Source organism: Siniperca chuatsi, linkage group LG3 (assembly GCF_020085105.1).
Source record: "Siniperca chuatsi isolate FFG_IHB_CAS linkage group LG3, ASM2008510v1, whole genome shotgun sequence".
Taxonomy (NCBI): domain Eukaryota; kingdom Metazoa; phylum Chordata; class Actinopteri; order Centrarchiformes; family Sinipercidae; genus Siniperca; species Siniperca chuatsi.
In genome coordinates, this window is record NC_058044.1 from 10945697 (window position 1) to 10967975 (window position 22279).

A 22279-nucleotide genomic window follows, 5' to 3' on the forward strand; every position below is an offset into this window, starting at 1 on the left:
GGGGGTATCAACAGTCTGGAGTGGGACTAAGCTGTGAGGGAAGTTAATGCCTGTCTGTCTGCTCAACTTTTCCCCTGTACTTTCCAAAATGCTCTTGCTGCATTCTAACACTACATCCTTTATCACCTGGGCGGTGTTGGGTACCACTGGGTAGTCTGAGACTTGCAGTAAACACTGTGATGCTGGTGTTGTTTTAGCACATTTATATACCCTGTTGGTTTTCACCAGGCCTCTGTATTCTCTCACACCCCATTTTAGATTTGTGAGCTTGGGTGGAGACATTAGTCACAAAACACATCATCTTCCATTTAATGAAGCTTGGGGGGGGGGGAAATCACTAAAAGCTCCCGGTTTCATCTGATTCTACGCAGAGTGCAGTGCTGCTCCAAACAGATTAGAAAACTAATCTCAAACCTTTTTCTCTTTTGACACGGACAATTATCCCCCTTTGAGGATTGACACTGATTAATGACATTCTGGGGAGATTACATGATCGACATGAACTACAGGTTATGAAACAACTTATAACCAAAATAAATGTACTAAGGCAGGCAAACAACCTTCCAAATATAATAGAATGTATATGATAATCTACAGAATAATCAACCTACTGAAAATGAAGAGAATATCATGTTTTTAATCCTGGTATGAGCACTTGGAGCTCCCCCTATTGGCCAGATTAAGACAATTCTGGATATTAAACTGCTGTCCAACACCTCTCTACATTAATAACTGGGTGAAGGTTATGCTTTCCCAAGTGTTTAAGTTAGTACACATCGCATTATCTGAGAACTTTATTTATGCTCATTATTTTGTAGAGCAAGCAATAAATACAATATGTATATATTCAAACAGACCACAAAGTACCCATTATTTAATATGATGCTTTTTCATTGCTAGAACATTTGATCAAAGAAGCTGACTTTAAGGTGGATTAGGCATGATTTTTATGTGAATATGCACAAGTCTAAACATCCTTAACAAATAGGACCTACAGAAGAGAAGAGCATCACATCCACCCTAATTGAGATTCTTACTCTGCCCAAATGAAATTCTGGTGTCAGGTACAGTACAGTATGTGCGCTTCTCTGCCAACAGAAACTGCCAAATCGAAACTTAAGAGCAAAATACAAAACTTCAAAACAATAGTAAGAAAGTGCTCAGTGCCAAGAAACCAGGACTTACAAACATCTGATCTTTTGCTTTGCTTGCACATTTGTTATCCTTCAGTATCAAGTAATTACACGCCACCCAGGTTAGTAAACACAAAGGTGCTGTGTGCAGCTTACTGATGTCATGTCACCTGATTCAGATTTAATTTGGTGCTATCATTGCACCTTGTGTTGCCAAGGGTGCCTAGCTTTTAGTAAATATAGTTCTGGATAGCAAGTGGAAACATAATTATACACAAAATGTTACTTTGACAGAATGAATCATATAAGTACAGTCAGTGCAGTAGAGACTTGACCAATCAAAAACAGACATTTTGGGAGAAAATGGAACATTATACAATAGAAAGTCTCTCTCTCTCTCTCTCTCTCTCTCTCTCACTAATTACTTCCACTGGAAGATATAGTGCTATGAGTAGACACTTCCAGTTTTCAGAGAGTGTTCAGTTTCAAGTGTATTACTTTGTGATAGTACTGTCGATACTGCACTGCGTCTGGCAAATCCCGGTCTTCAGTGTTACCTTTTCATGTTGTTCAATGAGGATCTCCACCACAATGTTCTGAAACTTAAGATCCATGATGGCAGCGACAGTCTCCTCCTGTGGTCTCATTAATGTGGGGCCAAACACCACGCCCAGGTTGGCCACGGTCATTAGATTCTGTTTACTGTGAGCCGCCACACTGAGGAAGATAAAAACTCACATTACACATTTCACTCCAATTTACTAACTCAACTTCACTGATATGATTTGTTTTATTTTTAATGTTCTGGTTAAGATTTAACAAGGGACCACTAAACTCTTGATAGAAAAAGGGGTAGAATAAATACGAACTAAGAAAAAACATGGCAAAACTGTAGTGTATCTGTAATGTATTCCTATAAAAAAAAAATATACATACAGTACAGGTTTTCCCCATGCAAACTGTTTAGAAGAGGTGGTAAGTCACCAGATCTTGAAGCATCACATCTAGTCATAAATTGAATAAGTAGATGACAGCCTAAACAATTATTATTATAATATTATTATACTATTATTATTAAATAGCCACACTCATTAAATATAAAGGCATTTGCTGTGTGAAATTGCTCCTCTGCTCTTTCCCCTTAAAGGTTAATGTTTCATTTCCTAAAATAGTAATAGTTCTGATGTGAACAGAGATGTGGCCGACCTCTGGACCACCTCACTGCAGGAAACCTTCAAGTATGCATTGTTTCTTCCTATAATGCATAATTTCACAATAAGCAAGCATATCAAAAGTCCAAAATGCTCAAGAAATACAATGCTATCTTGATGAATAAGTTTGAACCTTCTCTTGACCTATTTCTTTCTGTGTATTACTTTTTAGTTTTTCACATTTAGAACAGAACGTTTTCTTGAAGATTTTTTTATTTTATTTCATACATCACAGAGGCACTGAAAACTGTGAATCCTAGCCAATACTCCAACCCAAACATTAACTTGACCTGAGCCTACACTTTTGGCATATATAGTCCCCTACACTGAATATAACATTAAATCAAAACTGAGAGCATTCGTGCATCTACTTTGACTTTTTGAAGATACACACACCACTGATAAGGCTTTCCTTATCGATTCCAACGACTATGAATACTTCTGGCAGTGGCTATTCTGATTATTTTAACACGGTAATTACATTTGACATGGAGGAATGATAGGTTTGATTAAATGTCTTCTAGATCAGCTTTGAAATCGGGACACCTTTAGTAGATTAAACTTTATCTTCGGAGGTCAAAAAAGTGGAGAAAAAACCTTTATTTAACGTAAAAGTTATATGGACAGGTGAGGAGATTTCACACTTAGAATATGATGATATGCAGTGCATCTGCAGAGAGACAGTTTAAATAGCTTCAAAGGATGCCTTTGAAGACAAAAACATTGGTGACAACTCACATTTATAACATCTCTGAAACCATTTCAGATAGCAGTGTGAAATTCTGGCTTTGCTTCCTTCCCCTGCAGGACATGCACACACGCCAACTTCAGAAAAATATTCGAGTCTCTCCAGTCTGGAGAATTTCACGCTGGATAATCCAAATTCAATTTCAATAGCGCTGCCTTTTTACCAGAGCCTGATTCTGCAGCGGGTTTCTATGAAATAAGATCCACCAGACTTTCACTGCCTCAGGGAAGAGGGATTATTTACTTATCTTCAATTTGCTCATATTTAGTTTATAAAAAGCTTGCTGAGGTAAAACCTTGTAATGTTAGCTAACATTATTTCTTAAATCTTTTTTCCTATCTAATCTCACAAATGGAGTAATGCACAATAGTGGTCCATCCAGGGGTGTATAGAGTAATCTCAAGAGAGGGCTTAATTTGAGAGGTCCATTTCATTTCACTTCACTGGTGGGCTGCACAACGGCATGCTGAACAGGTACGATACGCTACCCAATCCTCCTTCAACAACTTTAAATAAACACCAAAATGACCTAAGAAAAGGCAAAAAAAAAACAAAAAAAAAACGTTAAGATGCTAGTAGCATCAGTTTTCTTACCCAGCAGTCACTGAGTAGACAGAGAAGAGATGGAGTGACAGCAGGGAAGGGGGAGTGAAGAGAGTGGGAGTGAGGGAGAGAGAGAGAAAAAGCATGTGGAGTGAGAATGAGGAGACAGACAGGAAGAGCAGAAAGAGAGAACTGAGAGAGAGAGAGAGAGGGGGTGGAGATTGGGTGAACTATGACCAAGGAACTATGAACACTCACTTGGCCAGATGCTTCATAAGCAGCCCGAGGACTTGTCGATTCCTCTCCGGTAGTTTGTGGACCAGGCAGTGGATGGCTTGGATGCGAGACTCTGGACTACCGCTCTCTGTTCAAACGCAGAAGCAGCCATAAACTCGCATTAAACTACATGGATTTCTCTGTGCTCCTCAGGCGGCAAAGAGCCAACGCAGCTGCGATCCAATACTGTACAACATTAGCAAACAGCAAATTTAAAGAGATGATGATACACTGCATACACTGTTGACTTGAGCAGTGACATCAGGTCAGTTTAAGGAACAGAAACACCAGTTATTTAGTGGAAGAATTGAACCCTCTATTACTTCAAAAGTCCTAAAAACCTTTTTGGATACATTCTGGAAGATTTTAAATTGAGCAAAAGTTAGTGGACCTTTAAGGACATAATGATCAGAGGCTACCACCATCAAGTATAAGGGTTAGAGGATGATACATTCCGGTTTAAATAAGTGAAGAAGAGGTGTGATAGTGATATATGGTCTGAAGCCTCCCAGAATTTGGCAGCAGGGACCACTATGCTGGCGGAGGAGATAGCTTTACGTTACTGTTGCTACCGTATAAAAGGGTTGTGTTAAAACCCCCAAGATCATCTCTTAAACATTTCCTCACACATGGGCATCTGACCGCCCACACAGAAACACACACATACACACAAAATATCATTACTATGGGAACGACAAGGATTTAAACATGGAAAAAGCCTCTTATGGATGCTGTCATCCATCAAAAAAAATATTCATTGCTAATCCATTTTTTCCCCCTCGTTATGAGGGCATTGCGAGTGCCTGATAAAAATGTCAACCTGATCCAATTATAGCACTTGTTGTAATAAGATTCAAGTTTGGCTTGCTTTAAAAACATTTCATACATAAATGATGTTTGTGGGCGAGAAAAAAAAAGTGTCTTTTTGCTGTTCAAGGTCACTCACTGGACCATTTGAGGGCATGCAAATTACAGCATAGTTATCATTTTAAACCTTTTAGCTTTAACCTTTAATGGGTTATTTGGCTATACATTTTTAGTAGCAAGTTAAATCAGGTAGAAATTAGAAATAGAAGCACAATGCAAGTGTTAAAAATGTAAGTCTAAGCCAAAGTCAGCTGAAAGGCTTTTTTGGTCAACCAGGGAGGGTCAACTGTATTAACTGGAAGGTAATAACAAATATATTCACATTTCTCATAATAAAAAAAACAGGACAAGAGTGTCCTCAGATGGTGGGATTTACTACCACACACGTTAGTGAGTGCAGAGAATAACACATTTCTGAAACTAAGTAAGAAGACATAAAGGTATAGCAATAATTATTTAAAAGTAATCTGTTTTTCACTTGACTCCATATTTTCAATAGCTCACAGAAGAAGAATTTCAGACTGATGCAACACATGTTGTTTGCTTATGGTCTGTACTCAGATCAAGCGGTGGTATAAGAGGTGTTCAAACTTACTCGCAGGGCTAATAAAGTCTTTGTAAAGTCCATAGGTCATCAACGGCTCAGGAAGGCTCCTTCAAAGAGATAGTGAGGGGGGGAGGGGGGGTTGGATGTGAAAGGAGAGTTGAAGTGAGCAAAGGGGGGACAGAAATAGCTGGCACACTGTTTTATAGGGTCTGCACACAGCAATGATTAATGTGGCCAGGCCAGGGGATGGAATTAGATGGTGCACGCATTGAGATAACCAAGTTCATCTGAAGGTACTTTCACACTGCAGCTGGCCAGTGGCCAAAGGTACTTAGCCTCAGAGGAAACTGAGATTGACCCTGCTTTACTCTAGCAGGCCCGACACAAAGTAAAAGACAAGTCAGAGCAACAGTCAGCATGGTTTTATATAGCATTATAATACGGATATGCTATGATAGCTTAAACAGAGTTTAAAAATGACTAAATGTTGCGGTGAGTACTGCCTGACTTAACACAGTAAAGCTCTCCTTTACTTTTGGATGAGAAGACTGAGTGTGACAGAGTCCTACGACCCACAGCCCATTATGTCAAACTGCTTCCTTGAAAGGGTCAAAGCTTAAAATCAGCCCATCACAACACAATCTTAACCCCTTTTAATAGGACTTGTCATTTCCATCCTGATCAGAATACTTGTACTCCCACGCTGTTATACTGCAGTGGCCACTTAAAATTACATGAAAAAACATGATTACGATTTGATGGTAACACTTTAGTTAACAGTAGTGAAAATACAAAATCAAATAGTATATCAAAAGCTTTGATTGTTTTTCATTATTTTTTGTCAATTAAACTACCAATTTTTTTTTAAAAAAGACAATATTTTGATCATAATTGATATTTTGCCTTTTCAATTAAATCTTTATTATCACAATAATAACATGTTACAGCAAAATGAACATGATTTGATTCTGCAAGTTAAAGAGCAGATAAATCAAAACAGGCATTCAACACAATGTTTTGGTAGTGCACGACAATACTGATTTATGATGGAGCTAAAACCTTAATTGTTTTAAATATTTAAGTATCAGCTTTTTATGTGTATTTTTACTGTGTTTGTAAGGAAAACGGGCAAATTTCAAACTCAGAAAACACAACTTTGCTTTCATTTAAATAAGCAAAGCCAACCCAATTTGCTGCTAACTGCACATGTTTACAAAAACAAATTGGCATTTAAATTAAACTCAGCTTCTTACAACTAAACCACGTTTTTAATCTTTGAACTTCACCCAAGCTATCTGTCAACGTGGAAGAAGTTGATGAATGTGGAACATGCATTCAGTAAGCAATGTGACCTCACAAGGAGTTAATTATACAAAGGCACTTTGCATAATTAACACTGTAGCCATTTTTAAAAAGACAGAGTCGACAAAGGATAGAATGTTTCATATTTAAGTGAATAGAGGCTCTACCATAATCGTCAAAGTTGATATATATAAAAAATTGTCCATTAAGCACTGGGGTCTTCTCTTAGAAGTGGATTTGCTTAGACACATGTAACTCTGAATAATACACTTTGGCAGCTTATAAGATGAATAAAAATGATCAATTATGCACCAAGCACAGGTGTCTCTGGACTAGTCATGTCATGTCACATTCTCTGTTTGAATGCATCAATACAATGACAACCTTATATCTCAAAATGTGTTCAGGGGTCACATTACTCAAAATGCACAGATTCAGCCGTTAAACTGATCACAACAGAGATTTAAGAAATTACTAGAAAATTAACAATCAATGCCTACTGCGTAGAAATTTATGGTTTTAGAGCTGCAACTAAGAATTATTTTCATCAGTGATTAATCTGCCAAGTTTTTCTAACAATCTATTGTTTTGTCTATAAAATGTCAGAGAATATTATATATAGTTATAATGACAAAGTAAAGAATCAAATCCTCAGATCTGAGAAGCAGAAAAGTGAAAATTGACATTTTTGCTTGAAAAATAAACAATTAATCCATTATCAAATTAGCTGCCGATTAATTTTCTGTCAATCGACAAACCAATTAATAGTCTAACTGTTGCAGTTCTAGATGGTTTACATTGGTCTATGTGTCTGTGTGTGAGTGTGTGTCTTTCATCCCACTGATCCTTACCTCAGATAAAGCTTCAGTGCACTTGTTATTGTCTTAACGTCCCAGTCTTCGCTAGTACACAGATCCACTTCGTTGCTCTTCTCATCTGAATGAATCACAATCATGAAACATATTCTTACTAGAAAATTCATTGACTGAGGCAACAGCACAAAGCACCAACTAACTATTCTTTTCGCATTAAGCAGCCTGTGTGATTTCATGGGCAGCCTAGACAGTCCAAATATGTAATATAAATATACAACTTGTAATTAGCCATAGGAGGATAAAAGCAGTGCTACTAGCCTGGGGGGGGTCGGGTCTAGCCCCAGTGGATATGGAAGGAAGTTACAGCTTCTGTAGAGGGCTGCTGGTTCTATACTCATTACAAGTTTAATTAATGCCTTACTACTTCATTGGCTCCACAGGGACTCCAGGGCTGTCTTGTGCTGAAAATTCAGTGGGGTTTAGTCACACCTTAAGTAACCTCTGAGGAATTACAGAGGATGTGGAAGTGCAATGTGTCAGTGAAGTGTTGTGAGTTAGACACATGTACACAGGTTTCTGAAGAGCCGTTGTGAAGCTCAAAGTGGGCGACTCCCAGTGGCTCTGGCCGTCGCCATCTTGGCAGTCCCTGACTCCGGCTAATCCAAAAATGGGCAAAGAGGTGGAGCTGAGGTGGGCCAAATGAAGCCTGGTTGCTGAACCACCTAGCTGTAAGCCACCTGATAGGGCACTCACCTGTCACTCAAAGCGGCCACGCCCTTTATTATGAATAAATTTAAGCCTTAATATGATTTAAATGAGTGAGTTATAAAACAATTCACCCCCCTCACAGTTGTCATGAAGGGGGAAATTAGCTATAGAAACCAGGCTGTAAACATGTTTATTTCTGCTGTAAAGTTGGGCATTTGGGGGTCGACTCACTTTTGGAGCGAGCTTCAAATGACCATTCGAGGAACTGCAGTTTTTGGCACTTCGCGTTGCTTCATACTTCAGCCCCGGAGGTTACCACTTGGTCACTACACAGACTTTAGCTTCGTGGGTGGTAGGTGGTCTGTGTTACTGGGAAAATTTATTTTTTTGATTTTGTCTAAGCACTGCAGCGAAGAGGACTGTGTGTTTCTCTGCCTGCTCTGTCCACAAAATGGCCTGTCCAATATCAACTTGTGAAAGCAAATGTTTTTGTGGAGTGTTTGTAGCCAAAGCTGTGCCTCGGTAAGTGTGTATGAGTTGGGACTGATGGGGTCTACACAGGCTCTGCAGTCTGCTCTAGCACAAACAGGCTTGGACTTGGTTAGGTCAAGGACGCAAAACACAATTTTGGCAGTAGCAGTTGGAGTAGTATTGATTATGAAACTGCTAAACACAAAGCAGCAGCAAGTTCAAAGATGTAATTCTTTGTTTCTTTCACCTTATCTAAATTAAGCCATTGGGGACATTACTGAACTGTGTGGTGACTTTAGCATAGTAGCAGCTTCCATGAAAAACTTTTTGCCATACAAATCCTTTCCAAAAGAAAGGTCTGTTAAACTAGAAGAAAATATCCTGACCATCATACATACATCATTTTAAAAAAACTAAATACAGGCGTATTGACAAACCGGTCCAATTAGTGTGAAAGTAAGTCCGGGATAACCTTAACCAAATATCATGTATTGAACTTAACCCAAATAAACAATGGGATGTAGAAATTTGCAGTGTCATCAATGAAAGCAACGCATGGATGTGTGACATATGTGCTGTAGATGTGTTGAATGGTACCAAAATTTAAAAAAGGAGAAGAAGCAGGGTGGATGCCAACTGGTAAAAGAAGGAGAGAGTGAGCAAATGTGCCAGCTTTTACAGCCTAGTGCAATGGTTCCAAACATTTTTGGCTTGTGACCCCTTAAGAAGAAGCAATGTCTACTTTGTTACTGGTTGCTTCATGTATGTTCAATTTATGACCAGTTCTTTTTCATCTCAGAACCCCTTAAGCCATCTGTATGGTTGTTCAGAGGGGCTTGTTGGATAGTTGAAAAGCTTCAGAAACGTTCTCCTCACACACATTTCCAACGTCGGATTGGGGGGGGGGATTGTGGCTGACATTCACAGCCACTTCATGCTGTGATTGGCCAGCAGTGTGGAGGTGAGAAAGGAACCTGGGTTTAAACTTCTCTCTCAATCTCTATCTTTTCCTTCTTTATACAACTATTTCTGTCACTTTTCATGTGAACAACTGAGTGCAACACTATGAATGTCTTCCAGGAGAGACTGTCTGGAAGACTGAAACTGTGCGCCGTTATATTTAAACGATATCTTCTCCCCCCTCTCTATGGCGGCCAGCTCTTCACTCCTCCTTCTAGTGTGGCTGTTTGGAACAACTATAAACACATTTGACTGACAACACGTTGTACAAACTAGTTCTGTTCCAGCATAACCTGACCCTTAGATTTGTCTTGCAACCCCTTGTGGGAACCACCAGCCAAGAGGGCCCAGGCTGACCAGGTGAGCTAAATCAGCGAATGACCCTCCCTAATCAAAGAGACATCAGAGGGGTGTCACAGTGGGGTTTCTTCTTGTAATTTAAGTGAACTAACCCTTTAAAGTAATCATGAGTTGTTTCAAGGTATTGTTTTGAACTGATATTATTTAACAGAAGTAGGAAGCAACATAAAGTTTTTCAGCATCTGGTCAACTCTCTGGAATAAATGGGCCACCATGTTTGGACAAATCATCCAGGGTTCATTTCCGCCTTAACCCATGAAAATGTGGAATGTATTGAGTAGTTCTTTGGAAACATCTCACAGCATTCCTCAAATTTGCCTCACTCTGCAATTATATCTATAGAACCAAGAAGTCTAACTCAGCAACTATTATAGCCATATCTCGACCAACACCACACACTCCCCTGCCACATACTGTACAACAGACAGCTCAGAGACAGAATGGAGCTCTCTTTTACAGTTGTCTTCCTGTTATACTGCTGCCTGACATTCAATAGGTGCCGATCTCTTTGTTTGTACTGTAATATGATGGGAGACCCGTTTTCTATCACTCTGTCCTCTCTGATTGGACCGAGGCCATGTCGGTGGGTGAGAGATAAAAAGGAGGAGGAGTGGGAGGATCCGAAGTCTTTCTTCAGGGTTTAAAGCTTGCTTCTCCCACTCACTGTGAACTGTTGTATGCATGAAATGTTTGTGAATGTGCTGGTCTGTGTTGAAGTAGTACTACCTCTGTCATAAATATTAGTCATTTCAGGGATAAAATATAAGATATGTTCCGGGCAGCTTAATGAAAATAGTCCATGTATTCTATATGGTCAATCAGTAATCCAACATTTGCACACATATTATCATTATATAAAGTAATATCCCTTCTTTTGCCATATTTAGGCTTTAAAGAAACTTCTTAGAGTGCTGCAGCAAAGTGTTAATGGAGTCTACAGCATGAGTCGGCAGGTTGGGAGTCTGGAAGGTTTTGGAGAGGAAGCTGAGACAGGCTGGCGGTCGCCTGAGTTTGTTGTCATTCTGAACACAGAGCTGAAAGTGAGCTGGAGACGGCAGGAAACCAGAGAGCAGACAAGGAGCAATGGAAAGGACAGAGGACAAGCTCTATAGAAATGGAGTTGAGTGAAAGGGATTGAAGACAAGGCATAAAGGAAATTGAGAAAGGCGACTTACAGACTAAGCCAGCTACCAGCACATGAGAGGCTGCCTCAGTAGTGTGTTAATAAAGCAAAAAGCCAAAAAGCACAAGGACGTGGATGGGGAGGGACCCTGTCTGGTTGTCTGGGAGATATAAAACTGAATGGAAGTGAGGCAAAGATACACTCAGGCACTTGTTACACTTTAGAGAGCCATGGTTTTGATAGCTGAGTCATGGGCTGATTGTCAGTCACTATCTTTTTAATATTGCCCCAGCAGACACATCCATTACGTCAGCACATTCAACTAACTAGGGGCAACCAAATATCACAAAGATAGTGCAGTAGCATTTAACTTTATTCAGCTCTTACCAGCAACTCTTGGTGTGAATACATTTCCAAAGCAGAAAGAACAAGAACATACTTTAACTTACCAATCATTAATAAGAGGAGCTTCTGAACCTTGGAGCTTACGCCAACAACTCTGTACAGGCCTTGGTCATTAATACCTGAGAAGTAATATCAATAAAGAAACTTTATTTGTATAGCACTTTTCTTAATAAAGTTGCAAAGAACACACAAAGCAAACAATAAGAGAAAAGGCAAACAAAAACAAGCAATGAATCATAACGACTATGGACATAATATTATGTATGTGGAAACTAAACAGCAGATACAGTACATGACTGAACCAAGTTCAGTAAGATAGACGACCATTTGCATAACGAAATATTGGGCACGTTGAGAGAGACTAGACCAAAATGGATTTTTTGACTGAAAAAGAGGTCTGATAAGCATGTGAAGACTGAAGCAAATTAATAAGACCTTTAGTGCTACGCAATGAAAGGCATTAGTATTATCTACAGTACACGCTGCCTGCAGTACTTGCTAGTCAGCCTTTTGTTTCAATATTGGAGCAAGTCTGCCCCCTTGTGTACAGATAAAGATACTGCACCCATGTTAGCTGTTACTATCCACCAATTCTCATTAAATTTTCCCAAATAACCACCTTGTAATTCTCTCAACTGAGCTTTTACATATTTCCATGTCTGAAGCTCACCTCTCGTCTCTATGGTGCTAATGGAGTTCTTCACAAAACTCCAACCCACATCATCCAGCTGGGCATCAACTGCAGATGGAAGAAGAAAACAACCTTCAAACGCAGTGAAGCATTGCGTTCATGAAAGTTAATGATATTCTCTTACAGATACAAATTTTGTTACAACTAGATCACTTACTTCCTCTTTCTTTAGAAAGAGTCCTCCCAAGATAGTGTCCAACCTGTAAACAAACAAACATCTTCATGGCTTTTTAAAGTTTATCAAGTATACTTAAGCCTTGTAATAAACAGTAAAGTGCAGGTATATGGAAGTATATTAAACTAAAAAGAATTGTTCTATATTTTCTATAAAATGGAAGTTAAACAGAATGCAGTGGGGCTACATGAGCCAAGTGTGAGTGGTAGATGATGACATAATATAGACGGCTGACTCACAGGTTCCTTCCCACCCATGGCCTGCATCCAGAACTTGTGGTCATCCTCTGACAGAGCCTGTACTGTTAGCACCGTCCCTGGCCTGGGAAAGAGCCATACCACATCAGCATTAGGCAAAGCCTTAGAGCTACAGTACAGTGAGGCATTAGGGGATGTCAGTATCAATATAAAACATCAAATATGCTTAGCAATCTTAGCAAAAAACAAAACAAAAACAAAACACCCTCTACCAAGGGCACTTGCACCTTGGATTTGCAGTAACTACAAATATGAGCACTATTAGTCATCCCAGCTGGTTTATGAGACCTACAATCATGCAGGACCAGATGGATGTCAAGTTACTCATTCCAATCAGAATGGATGTGTGGACTCGAATTTCCATACTAAATCTGGGGTATTGCTCTGCTATTAATACTACAGGGCAGGGCAGAGTTAAGTTGTGTGACAAAATGAGATATCTATTACACGAGGGAACAGTAAGGTGTGACAAATCCTCCCAGCTAAGTGTGTGAGGGTAGCCCTCCAAGACAAACCCTACTGTCCTGCCTTCTACAGTCCAAACCCAATCCAAAACACAGAGCAGCAAGCTAAACTGTAATCAGCAAGTGTATGGAGCTAAGATCTTTAGCAAAACTGTTCATGTAGATAATCTATGTGCTCTGTGACTGCTATGGATAAGGCACATGAGAATATTTTGCATTGTGTTCCAGCAAGAGTCATCTGGGAGAAAATTTTCAAATATGTAACACAACTTGTGACACAATGTAAAATGATACCTGCAACTACAAGCCTAATGTCATTACAGTGTGTTTGAGAAACAGAGTTGATGTACCGATCTGTTATGTCGAGTTCTAAGCAGAACCTCCTGTCCAACATGTCTGTCGTTTTGCGAACACAGGATTTGAGTGTAACAGACTCTGTCTCACCCTGAAAAAAACAAAACATAAAACATTTACTGTACAGAATGTTGTGGTGACAAAAAACTAAATCACAAAAATAGCATGTCATTCTGAAAAGTGAAAGATTGCTGAGTGAAAGTGGCTGAGATATCGTAAAAATTGTGCGGCATTAATAACCCACTGCTCTGTATGTTCTATGACTACTCACAATTTTCCCACCAGATCTGTGGTCGAAGGTCACCATGTGCAGGATCTTCTGCTCTTTGACAAATGTGCAGTAGCGTTTGACCCAACTTGAACCAAAGGGAGGTGGCCCTAGAGAAACAAGGCACAGATGTGACAGACATTCAACACTATTTGGATCAAAATAATCAATATTGCTTATTTCAGCAGTATCAAGGAAGGCATCCACAATGACAATATGTGTCAGTGAGAGGAACCACTTTGAGAAAAAAAAATAAAACACAAAAACTTTGCCTCTATTTAAGCAGCATTCTGCAGGTGCATCACACTGCATCATTGCTGCTGCTGGTTAAAAAATGCATTTTAACCTCTATGTTTTGTTCATAATAGGGATGATAGAGAATTACTAGTCTGTCCAAACTTTCCTGTTACTGACAACCTACAGTAGGCACAAAAACATTTCAAAAAGTTATGTTTTAATATTGGCCAAAACTACTTCACTTACACACTTTTACAGGAGTTGAAGGAAAGCCGTAAAACCCCCTCCTGACCATGACATTGGACAGTGTATTTTTGGAGAGTTTGTCATGCACTCTTGCCTTGATTACATTTCCTTGCTGTAGTGTGAGTTATGAATGGGTGTAATATGACACCCTATATTTAAACACATCAGAACTATATAAAGGTCTTACGTTTTTCCTGTACATAGAGGTATCCTTCACAACTGATGGGGCTGGTCTGTCTGTATTCTTGAGGTGTCTCCCTGATCCTCTTCATCAGCTCGTACACCTCTGACCGCGCACCCTCAAATCGACCCCTTGTCTGGGAGGGAGAGAAAGCAAACACACACTCCAGGAAGTCACTTCCTGATACTCAGTGGTTAGGTAGGAAGCCCTTCTTAACGAGAGCCACAGCAAATCAAAATTTATGAGCTTCCCTTGGAAACCACCTTATCTTCATGAAAGCAGTTGAATGGTTAGTAGTAATCTAAAACTAAGAATCAAACAGAGATAGGACTGTAATGGCACAGCAGAATAGAAGAAACCAAACCGATGGAGGTACGAAGTTAAAAAGTGGTTGAAGAAGTAAAACATGAAGCAGAGCCAGATATTTTTCTCAAGAAATGATGGCCAAATCAAGACAAAAAGGGAAGTAAATACTGTAATTCCCTCTGGTACCTTTTCCACTCAAAAAGTTTTCTATTCTTTGGGTAGCACAAGAACACACAAATAGCATACAAGCAATTGTTGTCATGGCTAGAATCATCCTTACCCAAATGACAAATATAATAATAAAATATTAATATTTCTTACATTCTGAATATTGATCTGCAGTTCTCTTTTATAATGGTCAAAGTCCTTGGCGAGCTCAAAGCCCTGGTGGTAAAAGGTGAAGACCGTCTGAAAGAAGGCCAGCATCTAAAAAGACCACAACACAGGAAGAACCAAATTAAGAGATGTTAATCTAAAGAGACAGCAAGTGAAAAAGAAACTCATAAAACACAATGGCCAGAAGATTCATCAAGTCATGTCACAATATGATGGGATTGTTTAGTTGTTTTCAAGTAAGACAGAAACTTAACCCCATGTGACACATTCTGTATCGCTCTTTACTTTTATTAATGTGAAAGGCAAGCCATGTCAGTGCTGACATGCCACTAAGGTCAGTCACTCACCGGCTCCACACACTCAAACTTCTTTCTCTCTTGGATCTCCTGCAGTTTGCACACATAGTCCAGTGACTCCTCCTGAAAGTGCTGCCTCATAGTTTCCACCTGGATGTCTGCCTGTGGAGGTGGGGAACACACACCATGATGATTATAGAGACAGACAGATGCAAAGAAGAAATATAATGGTCTTTGTGATACAGTGCAATTTGAGGTTTTTCTTGTTATGGCATTATATTCTTAGAAAAGGCATACTGAAGTTGCTTAGTGCTCTATCAAATACTGACAATACTCAAATCAAGTTAATTCACAGTATATAGCCCCAAATAACAGGTTTGTCTCAGAGAGCTGTATAATCTATAATAATAATACAACATACGACACCCGCTATCATTAGACTCTCGATTCAAATAAGAGAAAAGCTACACAGAGACAGGAAAAAACCCTGAAAAAACTGAAGTGCAACAAAGGAGGGATTTCTCTTCTGAAGCAGCAGTAGTATAATTACAAAATATCCATCCATTCATTATCTACACCTGCTTGTCCTATGCTGGGTTGCGGGTGGGCTGAACCTATCACAGATCACTTTTAGTTGAGAGGTGGGGTACACTGAACATATAGTTTCTTTGATGTTGCAGGTATAACATGTATAGACAGATGACACACTCAAACTCACACCTACAGCTATTTAGAGTTGCCAGTGAATCTACAGTAACCGGCATGTTTTTGGACTGTTATATATATATATATATATATATATATATATATATATATATATATATATATATATATATATATATATATATATATATATATATATATATAAAATATATATATATATATATATAAAATATATATATATATATATATATATATATATATATATATATATATATATATATATATATATATATATATATATATATATATTTATATATATTTATATATATATATTATATATATATATATATATATAAATTATATATATATATATATATAAATATATATATATATAAATATATATATAAATATATATATAAAATATATATATATAAATATATATATAAAATATATATATAAAATATATATATATAAATATATATAAAAATATATATATATATATATATATATATATATATATATATATATATATATATATATATATATATATATATATATATATATATATATATATATATATATATAAATAAATAATAAAAAAATATATATATATATATATATATATATATCACAAGGACTTAATGTGTAAGCAAAATGTAGCTTACCATAAATACATTTGCAAAGCATCTATAAGCGTAATAAGTGATACACCTTCTTACTACAGCAAGATTACTGGCTGATATAATTGCCTACTAAATGTCAACTACTGATGAGTAATTTTTTATTCACTTTAAAATGAGTAAGATCAAAGTTCACACACTGCTCTTCATAATATATGCTACTGTTGATGGAGCTGACTCAACACCTGATGCAGTGTTGATGACGTTCATGACTCTTGTGGCTGTGAACGAATCACTGGGTCTATTTATTCAAGTCTGATAGAAATCAGTGTTGGTACCACAGACCCTTAAGTCACAAGAGTCACAGAACAGCCTGCAGTCATAATGTCAAAGTGTCCTCTCTGGTTGGTGTATACAACATAAGGGTAAGCCTTACATGGCTACATGGCAAAAACATTGTTTAGTGAGAGGTTGCTAAATTTTCCACAATTTAAAATGTTCATATCATGGTATTGTAGCATGGATTGTTCCCCAAACTACAGCAATCAGGTTTGACATTGGTATTACAGCACAAGTGAGTACACATTTCCTTTCCAAACAAGCCAGGAAAACTGCTGCTGCAAGCATGTCAGTGGAAATTAAAACAGTCCAACAGGCTTTGCAGCAAGGCACAAAGACAAAAACCAAAAACAGGGATTCTTAAACTAAACAAAATACCCTTTTCCATCCATTTTGCTGTAATTATGAATTGCAATTCTGCATGTTACATATCTGTCGGAGAGGTAAGGGAAGGATAAATACCTCTTGTAGCTGTGGCTCTTTCTTCTTTGCCGACATATTCAGAAGCTTTTCCAGAGAGCTGTAGTACTTCTCCGTTTCTTTCTCATACCTCTTTCTTTCCGCCTTAAGAAGGTACAGTGGAAAGAGTAGAAGCATATAAGGAAAAAGAAAATACTAGATCATTCTTGAGGACAAAGGAATCAAAGCAATGTGTGTAGCACAATTCATATGCTATTAGCATCCAACTGTAAAATACGGAATGTTTAACAACTATTGGGGTACACCAAGCATACAAATAGGTCAACTAAGGGTGTTTTCACACCTATAGTTTGTTTGCTCTGGTCCGACTCAGTTGATGAGTTTGTAAACTTGGAGCGTTTTCCCCTTGGTTTGGTTACTTTTCACACAGATAAAAATCCAAGCGAACCAAAATGCATCATTACAAACCACGTGAGAACGTTCACTCCGGTTATTGGTCAGATGTGTCTGGGGCAGGTGCAAGAAAGTAAATACAGGAAGAAGGTCCTGTGTTCTGGACTAGTGCCTATTTCTGTGAGAGAAACATTGCTATGCAATTTAACATGGAGCAACGGCACAGTTGGCATTTGCTCATAATAATTATCAGGGCAATATACCAGGCAAAACTATACCAGCAGAATCCTGAATGCACTCCGAGGAAATGTCTTGAAAATACTATACTGCTTAACACTTTGCAAAGAAGATGTGCTGCCTTCAGATGACTGAGCAGAACAAGGGAGCTAACATTAATATTGAGCATGTACAGCGACATGCTAACCCTCAACATGTTAAACCGAAGACGTGTTCGGTAAGCATGATATGTTACTGGTAGTTTATGGTAGTTGGGTTGGATCGAGGTCGGGTCACGTTCCCACCACAAACGAACTGAACTCTAAAGTTCGTTTGGGACCAGGCCAAGACCCCCTCCTCTCAAGGGTCTCAGAGCGGTTGTTTGGGCCACACCAGACCAGCTTTCACATCAGCCCAAACAAACTGTACTAATCGGACAAACGGACTAGGGTTCGTTTTAACCGAATCAAACAGGTTAGGTGTGAAAGCACCCTAAGAGCTACAAAACATATTGGGAAGAGGAAATAAACCATCATACATTACCCTTACTGTACCAAGATGTTCTTTCCTGAACTTCTCCAGGGGTTTCATTAAGGTTTCTGTGATGTTTCTCATCTAGACAGAGACAGAAGCCATAACAAAGCCTTCATTATTGCTCAATTCAATGACCAAGCCCATTGATATTTCATATGACACAAAAACATTTTCCAGTCTTGTGAATACAGTTTGTTGGCCTTGATTGATGCCCTACTGGCCTTGATATACTATATTACATGTCTGAAATTACACAACTAATATTCTAAAAGTATCTTCCAATAATTTATTAATAAAGTCTTTGTATTTTCCCCCTCATTCTAGTGCTTCTGCTATGCTGGCTGCAGGACATGTCTGTGCTTGCATACCCATCCAACTTTTCCTTACTTAGCACTGTGATGTCATCCCACTCTGCTAAGCAGTGCTGTGCTGAGCAGCGTGTTTACCATTATGGTCTGAGCCTGGCGCTAAAACAGTCATCTCAGTCAGCTCCTGATGATGGGCCCACTCCCTAACCTCAGACACTACAGACAGACGTTACAAGAGAATGGCTGTTTATAGAAAGTCGTAAACACTAAATTGTGCATCCCTGTCCAAAGAAGAGGAATGTTTTATATGTATTTATTTTGAAAGTATTTTCCCTAACTATCACTGGCCATTAAGCCTACTGCTTACATAAGAAGAAGTCTTCAAATGTGGAACTTTGACACATATATCAATAACATAACATCTACAGCGGTCACAAATAAATCACAGAACAAGATGATGTACCATCTCTAATACCACAGTATCGAACATTGTGTGACACTTTTAACACTCCAATGTAGCAGTTCATGAGCCAGTCACCATTAATAGCAGGCTTTAAGAATGTTATAACTTCCTTCATATTGGATGTGTGATTTTTGTGGTTTATAAATTTGCAACTTTAACAATGCTGCCTGATGCAGAGGATAGTTTTATGGTGGCATGTCGTTATAGGCAGTATTGCTGTGGACCTTGTTGCCAGTAGTAGCTTGTGTGAATCTGTCTTGGTATTTAAAGCTTGGGTGTAATAATGTGAATATGCACTCATGTCCTCTCTGCAGCCACTCCCAGGCAGGTGCTGTGACTGTGACCCTTAGACCGGCACAAGGGGAGGAACTGTTTGATTACTGGTTTGCTCTGCCTACTGGATGCTGTGGCTATACTGTACGTTGGAGAAAATTATATTATGAGTGCCTGTATGGATCTCTGGTGGATGACAGATCTGAGTCAGACATTAATAGATGCAAGTACCAAATATGGACAGTAATAGGTCTAGGCTGGTCGGAAATGCCCACAGTGCAAACATACACAGTTAAACAATTCAAGTGCAATACACCACACAGACAGACACACACACAGGTATTTCCCCTGGCTTTCAAACAGGTTCTGACTGGTTGTTCTCACCATCAGCTCTCTTTGGTCTTCTAGGTTCCTGAGGAATGAGGAGAACTCTTGCAAAGACTCATCTGAAGAAAAAAAAAAAAATCAAACATGGTAATAAATACAGTCATTCTGCCTCACTCTCTCTCACACACACACGCAGCCAAAAATACATTATGATTATCAGTTGTTCCCACCACAGGTGCTCACCAAAAACTGTTCTTAATTTGCTGGTAGAGAAAATACCGTAAACAAACATTTACAGTGCATGTCTGCGTGGTGGTAAGAAAACTAGTGGTTAGTTTCCATTATGTAAGGGGCAAACCCACACTTACCAATACATTTCTCATCATCTGTCTTTGCATCTCCAATGTACTCAAACTGAAACTCTCCCAGGCACTGAGCAAACTTTCGCTGTGCCATCCCAAGCTCTGAAAGAAAAATTCAAATACAAAAGCCATTACAAGCAGTGCATTTAAAATGCGGCAGAATGCTTAATATAATTATACATTATGTTGTCAAGATCTACCAGGTAAACAAGTTTTACTGAAGAAAAACATTTAGACTACACACAATACAATTACTTGTCAGCTTCATTATAAAAATACTGTCCTACGGAAAAAATTATAAAAAAGTAACATAATAGAAGCCATCATGAAAAGTAGGTCTGATGCATCACCACTTGGTTAGTTAACCACTTTGCAAACATCCTGTTTGTCTACAGCCTGCTACATTCTGTGGCACATCAAACCCTAGTGTACCAGGAAGGCAGGTATCACAGGTTAACACATGCGAATAGAGAGCAAACTTTATTTAATTAACTGTGTGCATTATCTGTGTGCAAGTCATAGCTTACATGAATAAAGAGAAAATAAATAGTATGATGTTAACAATGTATAACCCAAATGCGGGACAGTGCCAGAAATAAGTTGACAGTATACCCTAGGGTTGTTCAATATAGGCAAAATATGATATACATTTTTTTATTGTCAAGATATGATTGTATTTAGCTTTACAGCTGATGTAACAGTAATGAAATGTAATGTAATGCAATGTCAGTCTTATTTAAGTCCCTGCTTAAATAAGCAAATATTACATTAGCAATTCCACAAATTCCTCCAAATTGCCAGTGCAATATGTAATTTAGTGTGTAATTGTACATTCATAGCACTGATGACATAAAAAATGCAACAGCATTGCAAACTTAATATCAGTAAATCTCATATTACAATGTATTGCCCAGCCCTAATAACCTAAAAACAGCATACATCTCTCATTAATCAAAAGGAAAGGCTAAGCAATATAACCAATACATCTCTCCTGAAAAGACCCTCACGCTGTTACAAGTTGTTAAGAGACTTGGCTGACTTCAAAATAAAATAGACATAAACCTACAGGATAGCCAGACACAAGAAATCAGTTAACATCCCTTTAAACTTGTTGCTGTTAACCTCTTTAATAAATGGCGAAATTTATGGATGTAAATGCCAAGCCTAACCTCTTGCTAGCCAAACCTCAGATGAGGCCTAACATGGGTGACTACTCTGCATTAAAACAATTTCAGATTTGAGAGGTGGATAAATGCTGTTAAATTCCACCCTCCTAGTAAACACAGCAAACCAAATCTATTTTCAAACAGTGAAGAGATTCCCCGAGGTGGGATCTCTGACCCACGGCAGTCCCCTAGGGAAGCATGACAGAATGCTGCAGGGGTATTTTAGGACTGGAGCTATGAGCAGTATACTGAGGAGCAGTGTCATTAGACTTAAGGCAGATAGCTGGGACCCTATAGGGACCAATCAACTGAGCAACACCACTGAACAAAGCTCAAAGCATTGACACTGCTGAGCATCTGTAACTGCTACAAAGGCACTCGACAGCCAGCTGGAATGTAGAGTTGCAACTAATTATTATTTTTTATAACTGATTAATTTCAGAAGATATTTTTAAATGCTTTTTAGTCTAATAAAATGCTAATAATACTGTGAAATATTCATCAGTATTTTGCAGAGCCAACGGGATGTTTTCAAATTGTTAATTATGTCTGACCGAGACTCAAAAAAACTAATAGGCATGTAATAGTAAGAAAATAAGTAATAAAAATAGATTTTTGTTCTCATGCAGTTGACAATATCCTTAAAATATTATAATCTCATTGGTAAACTATACTGTTTTGCTGTAAATCACAGTTTTTTGTTGGAAGTGTGCACTTTGCTTGGCAGTTTTGGAAAAAGCCAAGCAGGAACAACAGTCAACAATTAACATTAGCTACTATCAGACCATTTACAGTATCTTGTTAGTAATACTGGACCTTTTTCACAGCAGACTTCTTGACACGTCAGAGCTGAAAAAGCAAAGGGGTGACTAATAGCATTAATAATGGCTGCAACCCAATTAGGTTTTGCCAATT

The 22279-nt window shown here is 38.3% G+C and overlaps 1 protein-coding gene across 10 annotated transcripts in view; it reads right to left on the reverse strand.

The window, feature by feature from the left end:
* arhgap10 (Rho GTPase activating protein 10) overlaps positions 1 to 22279 on the reverse strand; it is a 50161-nt gene that overhangs the window by 15780 nt on the left and 12102 nt on the right. For all 10 annotated transcript variants that reach the window (XR_006377449.1, XR_006377450.1, XR_006377448.1 and 7 more), the window contains 17 exons: positions 20205 to 20300; positions 19894 to 19955; positions 18475 to 18546; positions 17365 to 17466; positions 15332 to 15442; positions 14970 to 15074; positions 14349 to 14478; positions 13682 to 13788; positions 13407 to 13501; positions 12575 to 12656; positions 12318 to 12360; positions 12140 to 12208; positions 11514 to 11588; positions 7479 to 7563; positions 5374 to 5432; positions 3894 to 3999; positions 1691 to 1850 (listed from right to left, as the gene is read on the reverse strand). Coding sequence is in view for 7 of the 10 variants with exons in the window: in XM_044190093.1 (XP_044046028.1) it covers positions 1691 to 1850; positions 3894 to 3999; positions 5374 to 5432; positions 7479 to 7563; positions 11514 to 11588; positions 12140 to 12208; positions 12318 to 12360; positions 12575 to 12656; positions 13407 to 13501; positions 13682 to 13788; positions 14349 to 14478; positions 14970 to 15074; positions 15332 to 15442; positions 17365 to 17466; positions 18475 to 18546; positions 19894 to 19955; positions 20205 to 20300 (1559 nt within the window). In the remaining 3 variants the exon portion in view is untranslated. The remainder of the gene's footprint in view (positions 1 to 1690; positions 1851 to 3893; positions 4000 to 5373; positions 5433 to 7478; positions 7564 to 11513; positions 11589 to 12139; positions 12209 to 12317; positions 12361 to 12574; positions 12657 to 13406; positions 13502 to 13681; positions 13789 to 14348; positions 14479 to 14969; positions 15075 to 15331; positions 15443 to 17364; positions 17467 to 18474; positions 18547 to 19893; positions 19956 to 20204; positions 20301 to 22279) is intronic.